General features: G+C 36.3%; 1 protein-coding gene across 2 annotated transcripts in view; it reads right to left on the bottom strand.

Moving 5' to 3' along the window:
• LOC106166534 (metabotropic glycine receptor) overlaps positions 1-14,319 on the bottom strand; it is a 56,411-nt gene extending 42,092 nt beyond the window's left edge. For both annotated transcript variants that reach the window (XM_087017265.1, XM_087017266.1), the window contains exon 1: positions 12,800-14,319. In XM_087017265.1, the coding sequence (XP_086873391.1) occupies positions 12,800-12,899 (100 nt within the window). In that variant the 5' untranslated portion in view covers positions 12,900-14,319. The remainder of the gene's footprint in view (positions 1-12,799) is intronic.
• Between the last annotated feature and the right edge of the window lie 299 nt (positions 14,320-14,618).

The raw sequence follows: 14,618 nt of genomic DNA, 5'->3' as shown, positions 1-14,618 counted from the left end.
TTACAGCGACTTGAAAAACTTAGAACCTTGAACATTAGATTAAATGGAAATTACCGTAAAGTGTACACTTTCTTAACTGCACGAGTTAGTAATATACAACATACTCGTGTAGCTACCATCTAGTGTTTTACATATTCCAGTGTCTTCCGTATTTCCTCTTGGTTTTGATTATATGCGGCGTAATTTGAGTTTACGTTGTTATATAGGCTGGACGCTTAAAATACAACCGGAATTTGTTGTAAACTAGCTATATGGACATAAAAACAATTTTATAGACAACATAACATAAACTACAGTTATCTATAATATGCTTACCACTTGTCATGACAATTAAGAGGTCATTGACCATATAAAAACGATCCCTGCGAAACGCTCGCCGAATTAAAGCACGGCATTATCTCGAGTCTACAGGGATTTCAATTTTAATCAGTTTGATTAGGGCCGTCCATGTGTATCTTCTCTCTAATTTCCTACAAGCCTTTTTCAGTGTAATTTGTCCCAAGAGATAAGCCATACAATGTACATCCTTTCGCTTCAAAGTCCGTGATGAGGACACTGTATTTCCATTAGCTTTGGCTTATATAATTAATCCTACGGCAAATGTTTGCTGGCTTGGATATACTTATACAAAGTAAAGTGTGTTGCTTCAACAAAGGAACACAGAGATATGCAAAAGCTCGTGTACTGGTTTTTAATAATTGTACAAAACCCGTACTCTTTTCAAACAAATTCTACAGAGATTCAGCTTCGAAAAATTAAAAAGAGTTTCGCTGTCAAATGAGTGCTAAAATCTCTGGTTGCTCATGCAGTTACTTTTTAAAGATACAACGTAGGCATTGACTGTGCATAGATTTAATTGCCTTAAGTTCTTTTTTAAATTTCATAATATAATATAATATAATATAATATAATATAATATAATATAATATAATATAATATAATATAATATGTCGATACATGATCAAGAATTTTGACGGTCGTCGACTGGTCAAGAGCTGTCTCTTGCAGGTCAGTTTCAGTTTATTGGTACCTCTTGGTGGTCCCTCCATCAAATTGATGAAAGGTTTTGTTCATTAGCAGTTGAAAAGCAAGTAGACACAGACATATGAATGAAAATATTTCAATATGATTTTAGTGATCCAACCTAAGGTAGTTATTCTTGTAGTATACGGAGTGTATGTAGCTATACACTCAATCCTATGCATTGCATAGTGAATGACATACACACATCATCTGTTGCTTTATAAACTACATTTAAATGCCTAGGGGCAAGCGTGTTGATAATGCATAACAAACATAGAACAAAAAGCACATGCCGCTTAATAAAACATAGATCTCAGTGCCACACATTTCCTGTAATCCATCTTTTACTGATGCACAGAAAAACTCACTAAAAACTTAGTAAAGTTATTCGCCATGCTATTTCAGAAAAAGAGAAAGCTTTCACCGAGAAGTGGCGTCTCTAAAAGCTGTCCTCATGAGCAATAATCTCTGCGGCAGTTTTAGTCCAGTAAATACTGTAATAATCTGTAAATAAATTATCGATCCTTCACAGAAAAGCGCTCTTTTTGACAAGATGGTGGATTTGTTTTTTTTTTTTTTTTCATTTATGATTTTGGCTAATTAAGTTAGCAAGGTAAACCTAGTGTTGGTTTATGGCACTATGTACATTAAATCGGTATCGGTTCACTGATTACACCATTTTATTCTTCCACTTCGGTTTTGATCTACTTTCCAGAAACGGTTTAAAACATTAGTTGTGAGAGATCTGACAGACAGAGACGGAAAAAGAGAGAGAGTCTCTACTATTTATCTCTCTTGATGTGGATATAATGCATCCAAATGACTCTTAGAATTGTTCTTTTATTATGGAACAGTCAAAACATGTCGCAAAATATCAATTTAGGGATCCAGATTATTTTCATTGCCGCTAAGTGGCATCAGTAGGTTTCTATTAACCACGCATTAAGGGCCCGAAGAAAATACAATCGATAGGCAACTTTAAAAAGTGGCGGATGGATATTCAGCGGATATGGAGACAAGATTAATATCCTTATCTGAGATAGTACATTGTCTATACCGGGTGTTTCAAAAATTGCTTGTCTACTTCAACATTCCAAAAGGACGGCTGGCATCCTTTATGCAGTTGTAATTGACCTTTTTGGGCCAGGTACGCTGCCTGATAAGTTCAATAAGTATAAATTAATAAATAACGACTCAGTATGTCTTTCTATCATTCGATAGCGATTTACATGTATATTACTGGCACGATTGAATGGGTTTGTCTTGGATGCATTTGACACAGAACACTGTTTTTGTGTACCAAAATAAGCATAGATCAGAATAAATGAGATCTTTGTTAAAGATAAGCCTACAGTTAAGCAGCTAGACGATGATGATATAACACTTTTTTATTCATTTTGGCAATCCACTCATGGCGTTCGCATCGATCCGGATGTGTTCCTTTGGTAAATTATTCAAAAGATATCGTTGATAAATATCGGGACAAAGTAACAGTTTTTTTCATGATACATATTCTATGGTCTATATATTCATAACACCTGCTCCTGTAAAAATAATGTTTCCCATAGGAACAAAGACGTAGGGGTGCAGTTATGTACCGTAATGGTATCGCGGTTACAAATGGACTGCATATCTATTAGCTATATTCAAATGGCAGCGTAATTAAGGAAAGAGTCACAGAGGAAGAAAAGATAACTCAGCAAAGATCAAACGCTGCAATCGACATCCCGCCGATCATCAACTGAAGATTAGTCGTATCGATTACAAAGTTGGATCGTCGTTGCATTACAGTTCAGTACTAGATTTAATTGTTTTCTCCTTTGTGAATTCCCACTACTGGACAAATCAAAGCATTCATTATCGCATAGCAACAGTCTGGGCGTTTCAGGGTAGACAAAAGCGTCAGAGAAGAATTTCATCAGCTGTGTTATGTTACAATAACAAAGTAGTAATTTTTTCTTCAATCAACAGCTAATATTGTTATCTTTTAATTATTTCTAATGTTTCGATATCTGTCTAAAGCATCTTCATCGGGGAATGAGAATGTGGAAAGCCTTTATCCAGGATAGTATTAAGGCAGTAAAAGGGTGAAGGGGCAAATATATTTCTTGGATAGACACTATTCCCCAGGATAACCTCATTCTCTGATGAATATATTCTATAGGCAGACACCGAAATTTTTGGGGTAAACAATTACAATATTAGCTGTTGATTGAAGTTAAATGACTACTTAGTTCCTGATCGAAAGCGGTTTAAATAAATTGGAAGATCGCAAATGAGAACCTCATGCAAAGCATTAGCAAATGTCACGACAAAGACAACTGATTTACCGTACGTTAGATAGTTAATAACAAATGCCATGCGTCGCTTTTGAGCTACTTCAAAATTTTGTTCACTTCGAAGGTGCATGACGTTATATTGCGGCACTGTTATCAATTAAATATAGGGGTATACATAAATAGCATAGTCGTATATTTAAAGGGATAACAACCCTTCGTATGAGATCTATATTTCTCAATAAATACATTGTAAACAACTCATAGAAATACAATATATTCTATTTTACCACAAAAACGAAAGTTATAGCAATAAATCTGAAATATGTGCTTACCATCCGACCACGTGACCTCCACAGATGGCTATATTATTTAATAATCTCTTAGGAGATTATTACCAAAAAAAAAAAAAAAAAAAAAATAGAAAAAAAAACAGGGACTAACTTTGAATATAAAAATGGATTTATTAATCATTGGTAAGTATGAGAAAATTGTTGTTTACCCCAGGAAAATTCATTTTTGCCAAAATGAACAGTTGTTATCCCTTTAAATATACCTACATGTACCGAGTGCGTATATTCACAAGTACTGTATGTACTGGGTACATATAGGTATATTTAAATATATATTCACAAGTACATGTACTTGACGTATTAAAATTTTTGCTGATGTGAACATGCATACCCTGTAATTTCTACCCGTACTGTCTGGACAGTTATTTATTTGGAATTTCTAAAATAAGAAAAATGCACACTTGCATGGATACATAATGTAATGGAAAACATCCAGCTAACGTAACATTAAACTGATGGCCATTATGGACATTTTGAATAAAGCCCACACACGCTAATTTTCCTTTCTATTTGGACAAAACTTGACTTCACAGAAAACTATAATCAGTTTACTTTATCGATATCTGCACTATTAGTAGTCCGGTTGCTTAGGGCAAAAAAATGGCCAAATCGTGACACAGCGGATAAAAGCACCAAATTTTGCATGTGGGTACCTTTTGACATACTAAATCAAATTAGAGCCGTAGCCCACGGAAAAAATTTACCGTTTGGCCAAAAAATCCAAAATGGCCGCCAATTTGTGAAATTTTGTAGAAATATATACATATCTATGTTGATTTTTATCAAATTAAGTATTTTCTCAATGTTTTCCACATCCTTATTACCCATATTATGCATATGTGTCAGATAACAAATTAGTGTCCTTGGACTTATTGAAAAATCAAAGATGGCCGCCGTATGGCATAGGAATACTAGAACATGTACAAGGGTTTTCAACTAACTAATGCCAACTAGGAAGATGCATTGCCCACTATCTAATTAATTTTGTTTCTTATTACACAAATAATATATTTGTGGGGAGTAACTAACCTTCATTCACAGGCAATTCGAGAAAAATCCAAGATGGCCCCCATATCAAAGGAATACTAGTATACACATAGGGCTTCTTCTGCCATGGAGATATAATATTAATTGATAAATTAGGTTTGTTTCTGAGTATTTTCCACATCTTTTTAATTAACGTAATACATATGTGATGAGAATGTTATGTGTATCCTTTTTGAAAACAAAACAAAACAAAATGGCTGCCATTAGCCGTAGAAGGTGGGGTTCAGTTAATACCTGTGAGAGATAGGCTTACAAATAAAATGAAGCTGAATTCAGTTGTTATTCTTTTTTTTTTTAGTATTATTATCCCATGACACATATCTGTTAGGTAATTAATGTCCATATTTTATCATTTTGGGGAAATCCAAGATGGCCTTCTTTTCCTCATAGGAAAACTGGTGCATTAGATTTTATAGGCACTTCTAAGGCAAATGAGGCTAATCATGATATTTTTTCAAAAGACAGTACTTAAGGGTATACACTTGTTACCCACCAGATAGATATCTAAAAGTCCAAAAAAGAATGTGGGAAATACCGAGAAACAAAATTCATTTTATATTGAACCCAATGTTTCTCTTGCAGTAGTTGACTATTGTGAATTGCAGCAATCTTGAATTTTCTCAAATATGGAAGATGCACACTTGCTACACACCAGATTTATAAAGAGTAAGGTTAATAAGGATGTCAACATGTTTAAACATCAAACGGCTTTATTTGAACTGTTCTATTAATTGACACCTATGTGCATTTGAATGATATATTCCTATGACAACTGGCAGCTATCTTGGGTTTTCTCCGAATAATACTCATGGATATATACACTTTCAAAACACACATAGTCTTTCATAGGATATGAAAAACATTTAAAAACGACCCAAAGTTAAAGACAGTCTCAGCGCGTTAAACCCTTAAAATAGCACGAAAATGAATTTTTCTGGAAAACTCACCAATTTCCCCATAATGACCAAGGTATATCCTATCCAAAACCGTTCAGAAAATGAAGCTACCTAATACCGTTTTTAAGTTCCATTAAATAATAAAAGACGACTCGTCTTAAATACTCAGCTTCCACCTCACAGTACGGCTTCAGAACTACGGCTGAGACCCGGATGTTACTATTTGGCGCCAAAACAGCAAACATGGCTCAGACGCACGTCAAGTCTGAACAGGAGAGCGACAAAAGGGGGCGAAAGAAAATAGCCACTCCAGTTCGAAAGATACGAAAGAAAATTAGAGACAGACGAAGAAGCACTCAGACTGTGTATGTTGGGAGGGAGGTGGGGCGGTGGAGGACACTTAAAGCTGAGTTAGGACTCACATACGAGGCAATGGCGAAACTACTCCTCGACACGTGAGTATGCGCTTCACAGGTCTCAAGTGTGTCTGATTATCATATTATCCTGTTCACAATAAATGACAATATTTGTTCTCATACAAAGTTGGTTACATGTATGAGAGCGTTTTGGGCTTTACGTTTTCTGTTTTTGATCGGTACATGTACCGAAAAGATGGACAGGCGGCACTTACATGTCTGACAAGTTTCGCTGTGTAGTCGTGACGTCTATCTCATGCTGACTGAAGCCTGCTGTGATTGGTCGTAAGCGTGGGAAAATCGAGGTCGTGACCTTGAGCCGGAAGTACTTCTGGCTGTGCTCCGAAATCATGATAAATAGTTTTCGTTTTCTAATTCTTTATTCTAGTTGTCTTAACAGGACTTTTGTGACCCAGACTTATTCATATAATAATAAACAATCTCCCAAAACACAAATCTGATCAAAGTTTTACATAGAACCTGCTTCTATACATTAATCTAACCCACTGAGTTGTCCTTTAACTACATTTAAATCGTACTCGGTGTATCTCTAGCATTATTTGATTATGTGTTCGAATATTCTAATGACAAAAGGCAGACATCTTGAATTTTTTCAGAATACCCAAAGATACACACATGCTACAGACCAGGTATACATCATAGGGGTAATAATAAATGGAATGAAAACCATAAATTATTTTTAAAACAAACCCATGGAAATGTAATTGTATAATGAACCATATGCCTCTCTAGCAGCAATTGAAACCCACCCATTAGTATTCCTATGTCAAATTGTAGGTATCTTTTTCTCAGATCCAAGGATACACACTATTTACCCACCAGATATATATCATAGGACTAATAAGGATGGGCAAAACTTGATAAGCAAAAACAAATTCACCCTGGTAGTAGATGAAAAGCCATGGATGTGCAGTTGTAATTCCAGTAGTATTCCTATGGCCAGTGACGGCCATCTTGGGTTTTCTCAAAATGATCAAATATGCACATTTATTACCTGCTAGATATGTATCACAGTGTAATAATAATGTGTAAAACACTAAAAAAATAAACTGAATTTGATAGTGAATTAGCTGGCATTAGTTCCAACCCTTTGTAATACTAGAAGTATTCCTATTACATATGACGGCCATCTTGGATTTTCTCAAAATGCCCAAGAATACTGTTAGTTACTAACCACAAACATATTGTTTGGGTAGAAAGGATGTGGAAAACACTCAGAAACCAGCTTAATTTGATAGTGAAAAACTAATCTTTCCAGTTGCCATTAGTTGAATTCCCCGTATACTAGAATTCCTGTGGCACATGGCAGCCATCTTGGATTTTCCAAAATGCCCAAGAACACTTCGTAGTTACTCACCACAGACATATTATGTGGGTAACAAAGATCTGAGAAACAGACTTAATTTGATAGTGGACAACGTATCGTTCTAGCTGGTAATAGTTGTGCACTAGTATTCCTATGGCTGTTTCTATGGCAAATGACAGCCATCTTGGATTTTTTCAAAAAGTCCAAGGGAACTTGTTTGCTATCTGACATATATGAATAAAATGGGTAATAAGGGTGTGGAAAACTCTGAGAAAATAATTTATTTGATAAAAATCAACATAGGTATGTACATATTTCTAAAGAATTCAATAAATTGGCGGCCATTTTGGATTTTTTGGCCAAACGGTAAATTTTTTCCGTGGGCTACGGCTCTAATTTGATTTAGAATATCAAAAGGTACCCACATGCAAAATTTGGTGCTTTTATCCGCCGTGTCACGATTTTTTCCTTAAGCCACCGGACTATAGCGCGAACAATTAGGCCAACCCCTTTTCACTTAAGGCCACACTTTGTAAATTTTATGGATGACATCCTGCGCGCGCATGGATTTTCGCCCGTTCTCCAAAAAAAAAAAAAAAAAAAAAAGCCCCCCCCCCCAGCCCCCAACGAAGTCGGTTGTCGCAAACGTTGTTATTGAATTTGCAAGGAAATGAGCTTTCTGCGCATGCGTATTTTCGCCACGTGGAATAGCGGCCACTTTGCTGTCAAATTCATCTCTAGGATTACTTTCAAATTACACAACAATAAAAGTCATAAAGAGAACGGGCGCCATCGTTTTGGATTGGTATGTCATTGATATTGGGCATGGAGATATCACCTTTTTACAATTGTGCGAAAGGCTGGCGGCGGCCGAAACATTTCTGTGACATTCTGTATAAAGCAGCACATTAATACCAGGTTTTCTGTAGCGAAGAAAGGGTCGACAAGGGCGTCGAGGTATTTGGTGGGCTGAAGGTCGGACAGGCCACCTGACAGTTTAGCTGCTTCGTGTGAGTTGAAGTTGACAAATTGGCATCGTCTGAAATGACCTTTAATAGATTTGGTAGTATTAAGCATATCTTTGCATCATTTTTTAAACATTTCTGTGAAGTGTTCAAAATGTTTTAATATTCTGAGAATACAAATAAAGACACACTGTTTGATTGATATTTGTTTTATTGATTGCTATACCAAATGAATGCATGAAATAACCTTAAATAGATTTGGTAATATGAAGTATATCAATTCATGACTTTTTTTTACATTTCTACGAAGTATTTACAATGCTTTAATATTTTGAGAGCATGGATAAAGACATATTGTTAGTTTGATACGTGTTTCTGTGGTTAAATTTGTGTTTCCAGCTGTGTACTGACAGCATTCCTTTACTTAAGCAGTTTTTTTTTTTTGGACTGTTTTTTTTTTTTTTTTTCGCCCTCTCGCACCGATTTTGGGGTACCCAGAGGATGTCATCCATAAAAATAAAAAAGTGCGGCCTAACCGCAATCAAACAAATAATCCATCGGCAGAGTTGTCTGTAGATTTTTGATATGCGAAACTAATTCATTATTTATTGCACAAATAGTTTTTGCTTTTGAAGGAATAAACGGATCTATAACCCTTCGTGAGTCCCGACTTAAATCCCTTTACAATCCTAAGACCTGCATGTGCGAGGCAATGCCCACTCGGCTCAGTTTATTAGCGGACATTAATTTCAACATAATTACGGATGTTTATAATTACTTGGAATTATACATGTATACATAATATATGTATTATCTTTTGAGGCACACCACTGTTTATACTTAGCACACTGCCGAAGACCACCAACTATGACGATAAAAGCCAGAGATATGTATTTTGCACGTCACCTGACCCTGAATTTAACCAATGAGCGACTTATCTCATTATAAGTATTAAACGAAATTGAATATTTCTACCATTACGTACTTCTTAAGGGAAACGTTTGGGAATTACAGCAATATGTTTGGGTTCGTATATGGCTGCCATCCATCTAGTAAAAGTAAATTGTCGAACAACCACACAGGCAGCATTGTTAAAGACCGTTTGCACTCGGTATAATTATCAAGTAGTACCCGGTAGCTAAAAACAATTTGTCAAAACCGCTGCCAAATCTTGAAGCTTTCAAAGAACGTTTGAAACTAAGCTAATTATTAGGTAACGCAGAATTCGTCATTGTATATTCAAAACTGAATTGGGGAAGCATAGGGGAAGTGATGGTGATAATAAAATGTAACATAAGTGTAACAAATGTGCAAACTAAATCCTCTGGAGAGGATATGTCTCGGAAAAGACTGAATAAAATAGACAGGAAAGAAACGACTCATTACTTTTTGTGTCGTGCAAGGCTTCTGGGATAGGCCTATTATACACACATTGGTATAGTATTACCAAAACTAATGCGTGATCTAAGGTATTGTTGGCATGGCTCTCTTTTTTTCACTGAACATCAAGACGAGCTTACTATATAGTCATGTAATAGTCTATGAAAACGACGTCGCCGTATCTGTCATAAAACCAAAAGTTAAGACTAATACTAAAGTGCACATATTATTATAATCTGTTTTCACATGATTTTTGAATTCAAAGTAAAGTGGATTTGCCATGCGTGCATAACGATAAAATGTGCCAATATTTGCCTTCTTAACCACTAAATTTAAACAATTGAAATCAATAAATGACAAAATTGCACGATGTTCAAAGGTTTAGCATGCATGCTTGCGTTAAAACTTTATTTCTGGTTTTAATGTAAAGATGGGAAAGACATAAATGAAATTTTTTTTTATTGTCATAACTTGGTATGACAAGCATTTTTTCAATGGTATCGATTTATCAATATCGATGATTTATACCCCGTCGTGAATACCAAAAACTTGCTCGGAAATTTGCTCTGCAAATTCAGGGATCCATACCAACCCCCCTAGATTCTCAGAAATGCAATTAAGTATTCTCCTCAATGAAACTTGATGCTTATTTCATGAACACTTCAGATAATTCAACGGCCACGGTCCCTGATATAATCTGGGTTTATAATAGGATGTTAACTTTCTCGATCTATCAAAAATATATTGACCAAAACTACATTTATGGACACATGCAAATGTTCATTGTATATCTTGCCTAACGTATCGATTTAGAGCGTAAGTATCCTCCAAGATAACTTTTCCTGACTGTTGACTGCGTGCCACATGACGGCAATAAATTCCATTTTTGCTTGGTTTGGAAATTATTGTAAAAGCACACTGTAGTGTTTGTGGTTGCGTAGCCTGCGTGAAGTCCTCGAGTGACATAATTCATAAACCTCACGAAGCACATCCACTCTCGAAAGCTCATATATACGCATGGATTCAGATACACCATCCTTTTGTGATACACGGATCAAGTACTGTTCTAATAGAAAGCCATGGAACAGTATCGGCAGAAACCAGTTGCAGACATTAGCAACACGCTGCGCAATGTAATTCTACATCTGAGACGATGTTTGCATTATCTAAGAACGTTATATCAAATGAAAGTGATTTTCACACCTTAACATATCCCCTTTTTGCATTGGTCAACTTGAAAAAAAAAAAACCATGAGAGAGATACTTTAATGAAATGATTCTGTGCATCTTCGGCCGCTTTCTTAGATCATTTTTGATAGCCTTGGTAACTGATGTTTGAATATTCGGGAGCATACCTGCTCCATTTTCAGACGTTCTCCGGTATCTTCTCCATATCTTTTGGGTAACCGCAGAGTCAAACAATAGCTGTCTATCAGTCGCATGGTAGTAACCACTACAACAGCTAGTTCTCATCGAGCACTTTTGTCTGTTTCTGCGAATCTTTGGGCTGAGATAAACGGACCTAACTTTTCACAGAATGATATCCTTACTACGCGGAATTTCATTTAATATTACTCAAGGCACATGTATTACATGTATGGCACAAGTCCAGTTGGACATAAGTTAAGAAATACATGTCTATATATATAAATGCGTAATATATACTATAACTGGGGGTGCATGCATTTCAAATTTCTACCTCTAATGATTTCAATAAAAAATGAAAATAAAAGACCCATATATCCGTTGTGTTGATAAAATCTTAGGCAAAATATCACTTTTTTTGCACTCGGCCGTTGGCGTTTGCTTTTCTATCTAGACGCTCAAGCTGAACTGATGCGTAACCATAAGATCGACAAGTAAAATGACAAATTCACATCAAAACATTGATATCGGAAATCAAGGGGGCTACATAACCCCTTTGCAAGCAAAAAAGCTGACATATAAGCGGAACGCATTTGTTTCTATTAATGACAAAAGAATTGTGTTACTTTGATGTCGTAGAAAACGTTCTTTTTATGCCGAAAGGAATGTCCAACAGGGATGAAACTATGAGAACACAAGAATAATCTAATCAATAGATGTAAGCCAATAGCTAGCAAACCTATAAGCTAAATCTCACAAATACCATTGGGAATGCTTCTTCGACATAACCTTCCCTAATTTCCTTGTATATGCTCTGATAACAGAGTACAAGAATAGTGCCACGTTGAGTTCCTGCTAGGAATACAGCCAAATACAAATTATTAAAGTTGATAAATGGAATACGATTACTGCGATAACTGTACAAACAGAATTTTGTGAATAGAGTAATGGCATTGAAAATTTCGTAGATCCATAAATCAAATAAGAGCAGTCTGACAGTTCACATAATTAATTCTTGTACCGAGCACCGTTCTAAAATACAGTTTGAAGTTTTTATTGTTTTTTTACCTTCCTTACTACGGCAGAGGTACAAGTATTTATACTTTTAGTACCCTTCTGATTTTTGTATGCAAACCACAAATATGAGGCCCTACCACTGCCACCTTGCAATGGATGATGCTTTTTGGAAGACCAAGGATACAGTTCTACAGTACATGGAGATCTGACGAAATTCAGTCGTTTGGTATTTTACAAAAAAAAAAAAAAAAAAAAAAAATCCTATGAAAGGTTAAGAGACATTGGGTTTTTATCATAGAGTTTAACGACAACATGGGGGACGTGCAACTGTACATACATAAGATATAGATAAACGGGCAGGCGGTCAGTAAGCGAAAGTAATCTCGTAAGCGCTACCATGTACCTCTTGGCGGCCACGCTAAGCTTTATGACATAGTGCTATAGACCTATGTGGATCATAACCTTTTGACTGGTCCTCACATAAATTTACGTTATGGGGCAGGGGGAATCTCTAACACAAGTTCGTTTCCAACAGTTTGGACCTATAAAAACAAAACTGGTTAATTGGCCATGTCTTGCACGGGACCAAGTTAGGATGACACATTTACGTACTTGTAACAGCCTTTCAATAAACATAGATGAGTATGAAGCACTACGTGAAAATGGCCTTAATCGTAGAAAAGACAAGCAGGTAATAATAAATCATGGATGTGTGCAACGTACTTGATACTTACCGCTCTGATTGAAAGAACCCGTGGCGGGTGTGACGGAAAAAACACTAAATCCCAGCACCACCAACACCAACATTGTCGGGGGATTCTCCATCTTATCCATTGTATCTGTTAAAGCGTTTTTATTTCCGCAGAATCCTGGGATTCAGCCAAAGAATGCGCTGCCTGTGCATGCGTCTGAACTGATAAAAGAAGCCATTAATCCGACCGAGGGCGAAACGCCTCTACGGGGTTTAGAATTGATAGTTATATCAGCGCTGGACACGGCAGCAGCTGTTTCAGAATGCCTTTGTCTACACTTGTCAACTGAATGATTCCGTATCTAAACCGTGGTCGGCTGTCTAATATTGACCATGGATTTGTGTAATTAACATAGAGACATACAGTGTGAGTAGAATTATAATGCAACTGCCCCATACTCAGATTTCACAGGCTCCATGTACTTCAGTGAGGAGGTTTGCGCATAGGGATTTTGCCTTACCATTGTGCAAAATGTCAAACATTTTAAACATTGTGCAAAGAAATCCTGGGGTCCATTCCGTTGGAGTATTTTCCTGCTGTTCGTAAAAACTAATCTTGTTTTCCCATGTTTTCATATTCCAGTCAGAGAACAGAGATATATTCATGTTCTATTTTGCTCCATTTTGGGCACATATTGTACAAATGATCCTCCTAATAAATTCGATTGTGCCCAATGGTTAACACTGTTCCAGACGAACAAGAATCACTGCACTCGCGAAGTTTTTTCAACTCAACAAAATTTTTATTCTTAATTAGATTTTCAATAGTTCTAAAATCAATTAAGAGCCAGTTACCGTAAAATTTGGCGACAGAGGTCTCCTCTTTTACAGCATATTGTCCCCTCTTGTTGCAGTAGGTCGCAGGAAAAGGTGCCACCGTTTCATTGTTGTTGCCTTAAAATGTAATTATTTGATGCATCGACCTGTCTTGTTTGCTTGACTCTGCCATCAGATTATGCCCCTATTCACATGATGCTCTCCAGTCTTGCATCATCAGGGATATCTTTTTTCTAAACAAGCTATTATTCGATTTCTGGAACTGTATTGAACCTGAACTCTTGGAATACGTTTGCGTTTTTCGTCTTCGGTAGACATCCCGTCGTAGATATAATGTAACAGGCTGTTTTTCTCGGAACCATGACAACAACAGCGACGGCGACCATGTGTCTATTTCCGCGAAATGATTCTTTTATCAGGAAGACATTGATAATATTTTGTTTCCAAACTATCTCAACTCCGAGGTGTAAATCGCCATTGTTTTTTTAACACCAGCGTGTCGTAACACATTCAACATTGCGATGAAATGCCTCAAAATCGAACCGGCCATCAAGGCACGCGCCACGGTTATAATGACCCGCAGCGTATTTCCGAGCACCACCTGATTGGGGCCAGAGACAAATTAAATCTCCACTCCTTCAGGCATATACTGGTGCATTATCAAATTTTATTTCTTTCAGGTAAACCCATCAAAGCATGTACAAGATCATTGCATGAAGAAACTTCCTGACGCAACCGCAATTGTTCTAATGGGATTTTGTCCCAGTGGATACCAGGTATATATGGAGCGTATATGACAACTGATGGATTGTTTAACGTAGGAAGGCGTTCAGCTCTGCAAGAGACATACTGTAGGTAGACCCAAAGACATTTTAAAATATCTTTAAATTTTTTATTATGATTTAAATTTGAAGCTGATTACTTTACTTTCAATATTTTTATCAATAATTTTATTTAACTTTAATATAACTCCATGCCTAGCCTAGCTTTTTAAATTTCTTTTGCTGATTTGATTATAATTTGTT

The sequence above is a fragment of the Lingula anatina genome, chromosome 7 (assembly GCF_051362555.1).
Source record: "Lingula anatina isolate TDL-2025a chromosome 7, LinAna3.0, whole genome shotgun sequence".
NCBI classification, from domain to species: domain Eukaryota; kingdom Metazoa; phylum Brachiopoda; class Lingulata; order Lingulida; family Lingulidae; genus Lingula; species Lingula anatina.
The sequence above is the reverse complement of the archived record's forward strand: the minus strand, read 5'-3'. Positions and strand labels throughout refer to the sequence as shown.